General features: G+C 36.7%; 1 protein-coding gene across 12 annotated transcripts in view; it reads right to left on the bottom strand.

Moving 5' to 3' along the window:
- The window catches only part of NTNG1 (netrin G1), a 157,905-nt gene that overhangs the window by 21,723 nt on the left and 123,878 nt on the right, over positions 1-12,304 (bottom strand). For 4 of the 12 annotated variants that reach the window (XM_042806476.1, XM_042806485.1, XM_033000516.2 and 1 more), the window contains 2 exons: positions 11,777-11,944; positions 6,079-6,216 (listed from right to left, as the gene is read on the bottom strand). The exons of 3 other annotated variants lie outside the window; for them this stretch is intronic. In XM_042806476.1, the coding sequence (XP_042662410.1) occupies positions 6,079-6,216; positions 11,777-11,944 (306 nt within the window). The remainder of the gene's footprint in view (positions 1-6,078; positions 6,217-11,776; positions 11,945-12,304) is intronic. 5 more of the 12 variants (XM_042806487.1, XM_042806498.1, XM_042806489.1 and 2 more) reach the window with 2 other exon arrangements.

Genomic DNA, 12,304 nt, shown 5'->3' on the forward strand with positions numbered 1-12,304 from the left:
ATAAATGTTGCTACCAAGCCATTTCTTTTCACTTTAGAGAAAGCAAGTCTGATCAACAGGTTACCAGAGTAAATCTTGTGAAGAGCTGCAGTCTGTTGAGAGCCTGGTGCCTCTTAATGAGATGTTAACTATGCTAATTAGCACCATTTTCTATGCCTCATTCTCTGGTTGATTGATGACCTGTTATTTTCTTTGGCTTCCCCCCACACAGGTGATACCTAATTCACCATCCCCATCCTGTTCATAGAAGCCTTCCTTCCAGCACAGAGATGCTGAGATAATGTCCCCGAGCTCTCACCAATGCCCCTTGAGTCTATTCCTCATGGCAGGTTCTTCCATTTCTACAATATTCCACACACTTCTTAGGTAGCAGTACTAAAAGCAGCTTGAGGCTTGATCCCCAACCTAGGCATACTACAGTAACTATGTAGATTCTTGTAATAACTATATAGAAAAAGCATCCTGTGTTTTCAGTTTCTCCTCTGTGCTCTTCATAGATGAAAGATGCTTCACTTAGTGATTTTTGTGAAATACAGTGTTTGTGTTCTGACATTTTTTTCTGACTAAAATATCTTCTCCCCAGAGAGATATCAACCTTCTTTTTCTCCTTCCAATCCAGTATCTTATTAGAAAAATAATACGATTCCGTGATATCCATACTTTGGTGAACAATTTTCTATGTATCCCTGTATTTGTATGGTTATTTTGTGGATCATATATTTTGGAATGAATGTGTTAATACTCACATTCACATTGTTTTTTCTCAGGTTTAAAAGACCCAGGGTATCAGTATGGCATTACATGTGTAAGTTGTCAGCATGCTTCCCATGAGGTGATGAGTGGAATCAGTGTTTTGCATCATCAAAGAATCAGGCCTGGTAACGCTGCAATTTTGTTTGTAATCTTGCCTCCCTTGTTTTACATCTGTGAGCCATACTTTGCCTTGAGTTGCAGCAGTGGGATTCTTGATTGATTTAAGGAGAATTATTCTGGATTTAAATTTGGAGCCATTTGAAGAAGTCTGTTCTTCTTACATCCAAATCCTTATACACACGCAGTTTCTTTAGTCTGTATAACAATCATGTATGATAGGCATTGTGAAGTCAGTATGTCACGTATAAAGTCCAGAGGCAGATTGTTCCTTGGGGACAGCAATGTTCAGCTCCATTATATCTTTATTCTTTTCAATAAATTCTTTCTACGTTTTAGTTCCCTCCAGCTCCCAGCGTGGCAGTCCTAGCACTAGTCCTGGCACCAAAACACACCAGAGCTGAAAGTACATACAGCACGTGTGCAGAGGGGAAATACCCCTGTAATCCTGACCAGCTAATAGCATAAAAACTGCTACTGGTAAAAAGATACAAAAAGATAAAGATGGATTGTCTATGGCTCCCCACACAGGCATTTGTAAAAGTGAATTGGAAGGCAGGGCATCCTGGTTCTGAATTTCTATTTGTTTTTACAGAGCATGGTTCCCCAGGCACAAGTTCAATGTGTAGGTACTGAATGACTCACAGGATACATCTGTGTACAAACATGTATAAAAGATCACTAACCTTTAATGGGGGAGACAATTTCATTTATGTATTTAATCTGTATAGAAGTGCATGATGTATTTTTTCAAGAAAGATATTTTTTTTTTTTTTTTTTTAAGAAATGGAAGGTAACGTATATTTTCTTGCTGAATTATGAACACAAACTTCCAAAAGCAAATGTTAATGTAAGTTCCAGGGTTACAATTTCAGGTTTGATTTTCTTTGGCAATTCAATCTGCATGATGATTTTGATCAAATGCCTCAGCTTCTAACATTTGTAACACATGATAAAATGCATACAAAAAAGCTTATATTTAAATAATCATATAATAAGTTGAATGCACACTGTGACAGAATAAAAATTACCTAACAGGCTGCAGAGTAATACAAGTTAAGTCTGGAAGACAAATACAAGCACTGAGCACAGTTTGAGCGTTGAAGATAAGAGTGTAATCCTTTGCCTACTCTAATAAAAACTATCTAAAATGAACGAAAAAAGGTAAAATAAAATAAACTATTCAGAGCTTGACATTAGGCATCTGGCTGACAACTCGTTTTCTAATTGTTTAAGTTTTACACCACTGAACCAAGACGATTTAAAACAGTGATTCACAATAAATAAACTGAATTTAACTTGGTTACAAGCTACTATCAGTAGCACTTGTACTCGGTCTAGGCCTTTGTGGGGCTGCAGGTTCAACATCTTTATTTGCCCACTGACTATATGAAGGGAGATAGTGAATAATATTAATCATTGGACCTTCCTTCACCTTTTCCCCTGTGGTGTGATCACACCTAATGAAAATTCGAGCTGTGCTGGTAAACTGAGATTGGCACAAGAGTGACTTTTTCTTTGCCTGATTGGATAAATATGCATCTGGTTTTGGAATCAATTCTTGTATGCATGAAATCAAAAGCTGTTATTTTTAAATGCTCCTGTATGTATGCAAGAGAATTTAGTCACTTGAAATGTCATGGTCAAGATATACAAAAGATGCAAGACTATGAGCAGCACACTTAGAAAACCAAATGAATGCTCCTGCTTAATATTTTGCCTTCATCCTTTTTTTTTATAACTCAGCAATTGTTCTGTGTGTAAATGTTTCTACCTTTTGTTACAGGTTCCTTTTTTACCGCAAAGCACTCTGTTCAGTTTAAGACTGACCCAAAACAGCTGTAGTTGCTTGTTAAATTTCTCTATAAAATAGAAAAATGAAATAGAGCTATGTATATTCTCATGCTTCTGGAATTATAAAAGGGTTTCAGGATCAGACTGTTCTGTTCTTAATTCATTCCTTGGGCTCTGATTGTGTATGCATGCTGGTGAGAAAACCACTGTTTGTACCTGGGAGGAGATGGAGAGCTAAACCCCAGCAGCAGCCTCGCATGCCCAGTGCCTGTGGCATGAACGGTTTGGGGGGGAGGGCTTAAAAGTAGCACAAGGCACAGTTGCATCTACTGTCCATCTTTTTCTGAGGGCAGCAAACCTTCCTGTACCAACCAGACCCTACTGACCGCTATGTCTGTGCAGCATAAACCCTGAATTCAACAAGATAACAGCTGTTATCGTGGTGCTTTTTATCTGGGAAGCAAAGTCTAAAATTGCATCTGACCTCAGTATGCACAGAGATGCCAAGTGATGAGCGCTCTGCCTAGACCCTTGGATGTTTTAGATGAAATCAGTAAGAGTGAGGTACCTAAATGAATACTTCTGAAGATAACAGCTTCTGTGTCTTTTGCCCATGAGTGGTACAAGGTAGACTCTGAACAGTAATTTATCAAATGATATACTGTGAGCCTTAGAAAACGCAACGGGGGTTTAGGGTTGTTTTTTCCCAAATAGGATTATGAATTTATAAAACTAAGCCACTCCATTTACTAATACAATTATACAAGTAATTAAACTAGCTATGATATAGATTTAACTTATTTATTTATAGGTCAAGCTTCTGGTTGCCCTAGGTCAATGATTTTTTTAGCAACAAAGCTCCATAAGAATAGATATTCTTAATAATGCCAATAGGCTATGTATAACGAAAAATAAACATGTACTGGTCTGTTGAGTGTGTGTCTGTATTCATCTTTGCATATTCACATTTCTATACAGCACAAGCTCAGGGAAACGGAACAAAACCACATGCTACATGTCCAGACAAATGATCTTTGTTGAGCTTTGCTAAGGCAAGAGAATTGGTTCTTATTTTTCTTGTATACTGGAGTCTGCTTCCTTGCCCAGTCATTTGTTTAGATTTCAGTGGGTAAAAAATCAAAGCTAAAATTGCCACACTGCAAAATTAAATGAAGTGGAATTCTGTTCCTCCTTCAAGAAAAGACTTGAAATGAGATTTAAATCAGTGTGTGCTTGATAAAACGTGGCAATTTGATGTCTGTTCCATAAAACTGACAACAACATCTAGTTGTTTTTCTTCTGAACTTGATCAGATAATTTGGTCAAACTTGAAGAATATCTAATAGTTACACAGTCAGACTGAGATTTGTTCAGAAAATTACAAAACAGTGAGGGAAACTTAATTAGTTTTGTCAGCAAATATAAAGGCACTAGCTTGCATTTCTAGAGACTGTCTAAAGCTTTTACAAATACTCTGATTCAGCTGAAATCAAGCTAATTATATGTTGGGCTCAAAAAATCCTCATTAGAAGAACATTATTGGGGTTATAATGTCCAAACCTGAAAAGATAGGAAATACTGCAATTAATAAGCAATTGGTTTGACAAGCTGGTATATATATTATAGTATTAATTATATGTCTGTAAAATTTGCTCCACAGACCACAATTGTTCAATACCTCAGCTACTTACTATCTTTTTTAGATGCACTGTGTGGACATGATGTTTACTGTACTTTATTCAAATTCTACTGCAGAGAATCATATTGGTTTCCTTTCTAATTTTTTTCCCTGTGTTTCCTGTTACTACAATATCTCAATGCTTCATAAATTCTAATGCTCATTTTGCCAGTACCAAGGGAGAGGGTTGGTGACAACCTCCTTCTACATAAGGGATGCAAGGCAAAGGGAGATCCTATGATTTCCAGGTGCTTTGAGATACGTAGAACCTGATTTTTTCAAAATATTAATAGAGGACTCTGAGATTTGAAACACTACTTTGCCTGTTTTCTGCTGCAACTGTAAGTGCTCAATAATTTTGTCAATCAAAACTCAAGTCCACAAAATGGGAATACAGTTAACAACCGCATGTGAAAAGTATGGTTTAGATAACCTGCCAAATATAAGCAGGAGCTTTCTGGCAGAAGCTGAGGAAGTTCTGTTTTCTTGGGTAACATTTAACTGCTTCGTCCATGCAAACTTCCTTTCTCTTTATAAACTATCTTTAATGCTAATTTGTTAATTATCACAATCTTTCCTGATGTTCTTTATTTATTGGTTTTCTTTCCAGATATATTTGCTGATTTGTTACAAGCCCAGATTTTATACTTCAGAGGTACTCATCACTTGGAGAGGCAGCAGTAACCTCTAGATTTATTGTTTTGTTGTTTTTTTTTTTTTTTTTTTTTTGTTTGTTTGTTTGTTTTTTTTTTAATTTATTATAAAATATTTACATTTGTTTTAGAGCGTTTAGAACATTTGTGTGTCTATATGACTATATTATATAATATTTGGCTAATCAGTGTCAGTAATTACATTCTCTTGTGTTTCTCAGCCTTAAAAATCAAAAGCAAGCTCTTGTGGAAATTTGCCTTTAATGTGTGTGTGTAAGAATGCAGAGAGGCAGGGAGAAAATGTGAAAGAAAAAACATGAGAGGACTCTCCAGAGTTTCTGGAGGTAGACGATCAAAACAGTTATAAAGAATAAATCTTAAGAATTTACTAGAAAAGAAATTTGCAACAAAATTCTAATCCTGTATATACCGATGTGGTATTTCCACTCACTTGTTTACAAGTCCTGTTAACCGGAAGAGAAACTAAATATACAACTAAGCATCGAAACAACATCTGCTCTAGCAATATTTATGCAAAATTGCAGCTCTTATTTTTAAGGATGTTAGGTATACCTCCATTTTTTTTACCTTTAGCTTTTGTCTAGTTTTCACTAATTATAACGGGTAATGAGCCAGTATTTTGCAGTTTTACTGTCCAGGGACATAGTTTTAAGGTATGAAAGCGTAGTTAAGTTACTCAAGAGGTTGAAGTTTAGTACAGAAAAGTGAACATGCAGAGAAATCACCTTTTGTCTTTTAGTAAGAATTTTAAATTTGGAGTTAATATGCTGATGTTTTGGTATACAAAACTTATTTCACAGTTGGCAAGACACGCATATTTACATATTTCAGTGGGAGCTCCTCCAGGCATCAGCAAGAGAAAGAGAGAGCACACTGAATGCATATTGAAAGTCAATTTACTGCCCTCATCTGGGAGCCTCCGAAAAGGTTCAGGCAGTATGGCATTCTTACAGCTCGTAGAGCATTTTGTTCATTTTCTGCTCTTAAGTAGCTGCATGTGATAGCATACAGATGCAGAGGCAGCAAAGTTGCAGGAGTGGGGCGACTCTCAGAGTTACTTACGTTGACAGCCCAAGCTGTGCCAGATATATCCCGGCAGACACTTATCACATTTAGGCCCTGATGTTCCCTCCTTACACTCACAAAATCCTCTGTCATTACAGCGATCATGGACTGAACCAAAAGGGTTACAATAACAGTCTGCAGAAACAAGACAACACATACACACTGGATTCAGGTCTACATATGGTGATAATTCATTCAATACCAATAAAGGGTGCATTTCCAGTGCTAAAGGTAAAGGAAGACTGTCTATTAAGGATATCTAGAGTAGTGAATATAACTACGATAGGTCCATTTATTTGTTTGCATATGTCATTTCAGGAAGAGTCATTTTATGATGTGAAAAGAAAAAGTAAACAGAAAAGATATAAAGGCAGAAGATACCATGGTCTTTGAGGATAAGTGATTGTAACAGATTTTCTTCTGGTAAGAATATTTTTGACAATTTAATGAACATTAGAAAAGCTTTGTATAGCATGGATATATCAATGTGCCATCAGGGTGAAATGTTCCGCATTATTAAAATAGGCTTATCTATATTACTCAGTATTTTCAGAACTGCTGAATGTCTTTACAAGGCTATATAAATGCACTTTACTTATTTCCAAGATAGTCTTCCTTTATAGTTTTGAGCAGTATAATAATTTAAGTGGATATTTGCCATTAAATTCATGAGATTGTATTTATCAGTGATGTTAATAAACCTTTTACATATTCCACAATGAAAAGCTTGAGGTGAGCACTAATGTAATGCAAAACTTATCAGAACTGGCTGTATGCTGCCATTTTCATTTCTCTCACCTCCCAGTGGGCAGATGGAAAATGTGATGAGGCTCATTCCCCACTGTACATTTTCCACATGTGTTCACCTAATTAAAGAATGACTAGGGTAACTCATTTCTTCCCACAACACTTACTGTGTTGTTCATTCTCAGCCTTTTTCTTTAATGTGATTAAAATATCTGTATTCAGCTTTCAGCTAGCTGAACAAAGACGACCAGACAGTAGCTAGCAGAACTCATTTCTGGCACTCCTGTTCTTCAGTTTATTTATTTAGGTTTTTTTTTTTTTATTTATTTTTTTTTAATGAAGAGTTGTATCTTATTTGTATGTAGACCCATGTAGACCCAGAGTAACTCCACTGTCAACTGAGACCACAGATACGTTTTGGCAGCATCCGATCTCTGCTGCTATTGAAGGCAAAAGATACACAAATCGATTCCTGAATCTGGGCAACCTGCTGGGAGTCTGGCTTTATGTGTGTGAATCAGTGCTACTTTGATGACTACTTTTGGCAATTGTTCCCTAGCATTAGGTTAAACCTCTCATTGATATTGTAAATGACAAAATAGAGTTGAACTGGAAAGTAAAAAAAAATAAAAAAAAAATCCAATGGAGAAACTGTAACGGGAAAAAAATTACCAGGAAGACATTTGTCATCTGTTGTCTCAGTGTTTATTAGCTATAAATTACAGATGGCACTTTGAACATTTGGCATGCTGGGGAAGAATAGTTACCTTTGGCAAACAGAGTTCCACAATAATAATAGAGTCAATTAGCTAGCAACATTCATTAATGAAGTTGAAAACTGAAATGCCAAAAATACTGTGCAAGGCTGAGCAGAATTACAGCACAGTGACTGCCATCTGAAAAACTGGCAATTCTGATGTTAATCAGATGTATGAAATGTTTATGTAAACAGGCATAGAACTGAGATACAAGTAAAATTTGCTTGAAGAATGTTTATAGAAAACCTTGAAAGACAAAATGCTTGGAATTACAATAGAAACAGAGGACCCAATTCTTGTACATCAAAAATAGCTTAGTTGTACATAATGGAGTTACAGTGATCTAAACAAATGTTTGTGAAAGAAATGTATGGCCTATGATATTGAATGTTGTAGATACATAATGTTATACTTTCTAAAGAATAAGCAGCTGACCCTGAATCAGTGAAGGCTACCGAACTCTGTCATACAAATACATAAGAAGTACCAGGCCCATATTGTACTCTTTTAAGGGAATGTAGATAGTGAAAACAGAACTTGAAGCCAGGCCCTTTTACAAAAGTAGTAGATCAAATCAGAACACCAAACAGACCCAGCAACCTTCAGTAACTGAATCTAGCCTTCATCTTTCCCAATACACAATTGGTACCCCAGATATATAACCTACAGAGGTCCACCAAACATCCAAGCTCGTTGTCCAATACAATATCACAGGCTGTGTAACACTTCCCAAGTCCTGCCAAACACTTAAGACATTAAAAAGCTCAAAAGCCACAATGCCAGTGTGCCACAGGGGAGGCAGTGAGTATCTCCAATGCCCTTGCAACAACAGAGCACTAAATAACATTAAATTAAGATTCCTACATCATCCTAATAAGCAGATCTCACACCAGGTGCCAGGGTGAGGAAAAAAACCCTTGCAGATCTGAACTGGGAAGGAATTTTCCTCCTAACCTCCATCTGGTGACAGTTTGAGTGATGGGAAGATGACAGTAGTAGTCATCTGTTCACTGAGATTCACCGTATCAATGTGATGCTGCCAACAAAACACAATGAAAGTAAGTAAAAGAGAAGGTTGTGAAAATGGGCTGAAGCTTGCAGGCTTGCTTCTTATCAGTCTGGGTTGACAGTGGCTACCGGACAAGCCTCAGGGTTCACTTAACCATATATCCCATATATTGTTAGGGTTTATAAAGGTCTCACAGGTGCTAATTGAAGCTCAAGCCCAAGTGACTGTAAGATTGGCTTTCTTTAGGTGTGATGATAACTACCATTTCAGTATTTATGTTGTGAGGCAAAGGAAGCGTTTATTACTCTGGGTCTACGTGGTGGTTTCCATGCTATCCATGCTTGCCAGTGTGCATATTCACTGAAACAAAGAATTATTAGGACTTTATCAAGATCTTGTACAAATACAAAGCGCTCTTCAAGCTATTAAATTATTTTTCACTGTAAGCATGTCAAGTGGATGGTTTTTAACTTTTAAATACCTTGATTTATTTATAAACAGTAGTTGCCCATATGAGGTAATTTTGCAGTTAACTGACAAATCCACAAATTTTTGATATTTCATTTTATTAAAGAAAATTTAGTTTGCTTCTAAAGAAATTAAGAGCATAATGAAACTAGATTTAAGCCCACTGTATAAAGTATTGCATTTGGTTCATTGGTAAAAACCTTCCAGTATTTAAATTCTTTGTAACTTGTCAGTTTTAAAAATGAAACATTTTACATTTTCTCCATTTACTTAGCCTTGATGAAGATTCACATATTTGTTATCCACGTACTTACCATTTATATTTATGAAAACTACATAAATAGTTTTGATACGTCAAAGCCAAAGGCCTGTTATCTGCCATTAAACTATCTTATCCAAACATTTTTTACTTTTCTACATATATGGCTGAAGAGGAAAGAATTAGCCTGGAAAAAATTACTTTCATATGGGAATAAGATTTGCACGTCACTGAAAATCTGCTTATTAAAATGTTCATTCCAACATTTCACTCGTACTTAAAATCCAAAACACTGCTTTTAAACTCAAAGAGAAATGAGCGTTTCCAATAGAGCAAGACTCTTTGTGCTTGACCTAGAAGGATGATGAAAATACTCTATATTTTGCCCAATTAAATCTTAGGAGCCCCAGTTCAGGAAAGTACTTTTAAGCACAAACTTCTCTGTTTTCTGAAAAGTGCTCAGGTATTGGCTTCACTTCACTGACTTCAAACAAGAAGTAGTGTGAAAGTCTTCTTAAGTTGGCAAATCAGCTAGGATACATACATTTTATATGCAGTAGGATCACTATGTTCCTGAAAACTTAGTCCAACAAGAATATTATTAATTTAAAACAAATTACCTAATAAGTAGCAAACCAGAGTTTGATCCTATAGTCATCTCACATGGCTGAATTCTCGTGGGAGCCCAAGAGAATTCTGCTTGCATTAAGGTGGGAAAGTCAGCAAATGCATCACATTGCCTTTTTTTAAAAGACTCTTGTTAAATAAAAGGTTTTTAAATTTTATTTCTAAAGAGTCTAGGCAATTTTGTAGTGCACAGTTGTTTTATTAAGACATTCTAAATACATCACTTGCAAGTTAATTTAAAATGTACTTATTTTTGAATCCTGGTTTATTAACTTCCTTGTCTTACAAAGCTACAGCTGCTGTCTTAGCATTTCAGTATACATGGGAGAACAACTTACTGAATGAGCTGATGAAAAATCCCAAATAGAGTAGTTTAGTGTCATATTCATTATGCCTGTTTAAGCAGCTGAAATTATACAGCCCTGATGTCATACTGATGATGTCCATCATCTCCATCAAACAAATATGAGGGACAGTGGGTTTTTTTCCCAAGAACAGTCGATTGGGTTCATCTCCTCAGCACAGTCATACGAAATCATGACTTGCCTACTAAAGTTTTTATTAGCTCAGACTAATTAATGTCAAAGGAGATCATGCGTTTTCTGAATGTGTTGCCAAGCAAAGTTAAAAGGACATGTGAAATGCAGTGTGTGGATGGATCTGGGTGTTTATTATGAAATAAAATGTAAATCTGTCAAGCTGCAGACTGAAACAAATAATAGCAACCTGAATAGTTCCTGGCTTGAATCTCAGCAAAGGATTATAAAGAATATTAAAATATAATTTATTCACCCATAGACTATTTTGGCATGAAAATATGTTATAACTACTCTTTTTGCTTCCTGGAAGATGGAAAGAAAAAAAAATCACAATGAAAATCCTGGGATAGGTTCTAATGATGCTTATGTCTATAAGAAGCATGATATAATGAAATTCTCCACCTCTGTCCGTTACTAGAACAGTGCCTTTTGTGGCTACCTGTTATGTACACTGTATGTGGCTTCCTTTATTAACTATGTTCAATCTTCACCTGGTGTCCTACCTTTTGCTATGTACTGTCTGTGGTGACATGAGAACAATGCACATTCTTCTAGCGTGATAAAGATCTTCTATTTTTTCCTAATAGGCTTTTCTTAATATGTTCTGACATTTTCTTTAATTCTGCATTTTGGATGCTTATAGCAGATGCTAGGCCTAAAGAACTGTTTTCACCTAGGAATCCCTTTTCTAAATTGACATCATGTCAAACTGATTTGACAAATTCTGCTCCTAACCACATGGGCATAATTTTAGTTTCTCCTCTAAGGAAAAGGGAGGTAACACTGCATTTACAGCCCTGTGCCTGGGAGCAGAATTAGCTGCAACATGTTTTTATGAAATTTAAGTGAATAAAAGGGGTTAATAAACACCACTCTCCATGTCCTACTGATGCAGCTGGCAACTTCTGTAGGTTTCCAGGCAAGAATTCAAGAGTCTGTACTATTAATTCCAAAAGTTAGACTGCAAACAGGTATTTATGACTCAGTTTTCACATGCGCAACTCCAGCGTGGCTCCCTCCTGCGGAAGGACAGCGCAATCAGTTTCTTGGAGGATTCCAGGGAAAGTTTTCCCAGGACCCTCAACCAGGGAGGTTCATCATATACAGATTCAAAATACTCCTTGGGGCTACAGGGGCAACGGAAATGAGGTGAAAAGTCTACACAGATGTTCTTATCCATTGAAAAAGCTCATTCTGGCTCGACTGGCGAGTAAGCAGCGGTGGTCCCTAGCAGCTGCCAGTAGCTGAAAAGGCACAGAAGAAAAGCAGCAGTTATCCCGGGACTGACCTATGCACACATTTTCATCGTCCAGCTCTGCAGAAGCATTTCTGAAGTAGCCCAGCCTGCATAACTCACAGTGCTGACCTCTAGTGTTGTGCTTACAGCTCACGCAAATGACCGTATTGAGCAGCTCGATGTAACTGCACCGGTTGGAGTGCCCGAAGCATTCACAGTCTTTCAAGGAAGAACAGAAATGTATACAAAATGTATACGGCAGCAGAGTAATAGCACATTACATGCTTAGTAAAAATGAACCATGAATAGAAGTATGAATGAATGGCACATACATGTTAATCAATGTAACATGGACAACAGCAGATGTTTATCTGCAATGAAAGTGAAGTTTGTTTCAGGCAGGTTAGCGTGACCCAACAACCATGGCATGACGTTGAAGGTTGGGTGTTGTTGGCAGACCTGATGGAACTGAAGCATTTGCAGTTGTAAACCTTTCAGGGGTACTGGAGGCTCAGTTTCTGCTGACAGAAATGCACATCTTTGCACGTTTGAGACGAGCATAAATCAAGACCCAGGAAA

The sequence above is a fragment of the Tyto alba genome, unplaced genomic scaffold, assembly GCF_018691265.1.
Source record: "Tyto alba isolate M040663 unplaced genomic scaffold, T.alba_DEE_v4.0 Super-Scaffold_1000006, whole genome shotgun sequence".
Taxonomy (NCBI): Eukaryota; Metazoa; Chordata; class Aves; order Strigiformes; family Tytonidae; genus Tyto; species Tyto alba.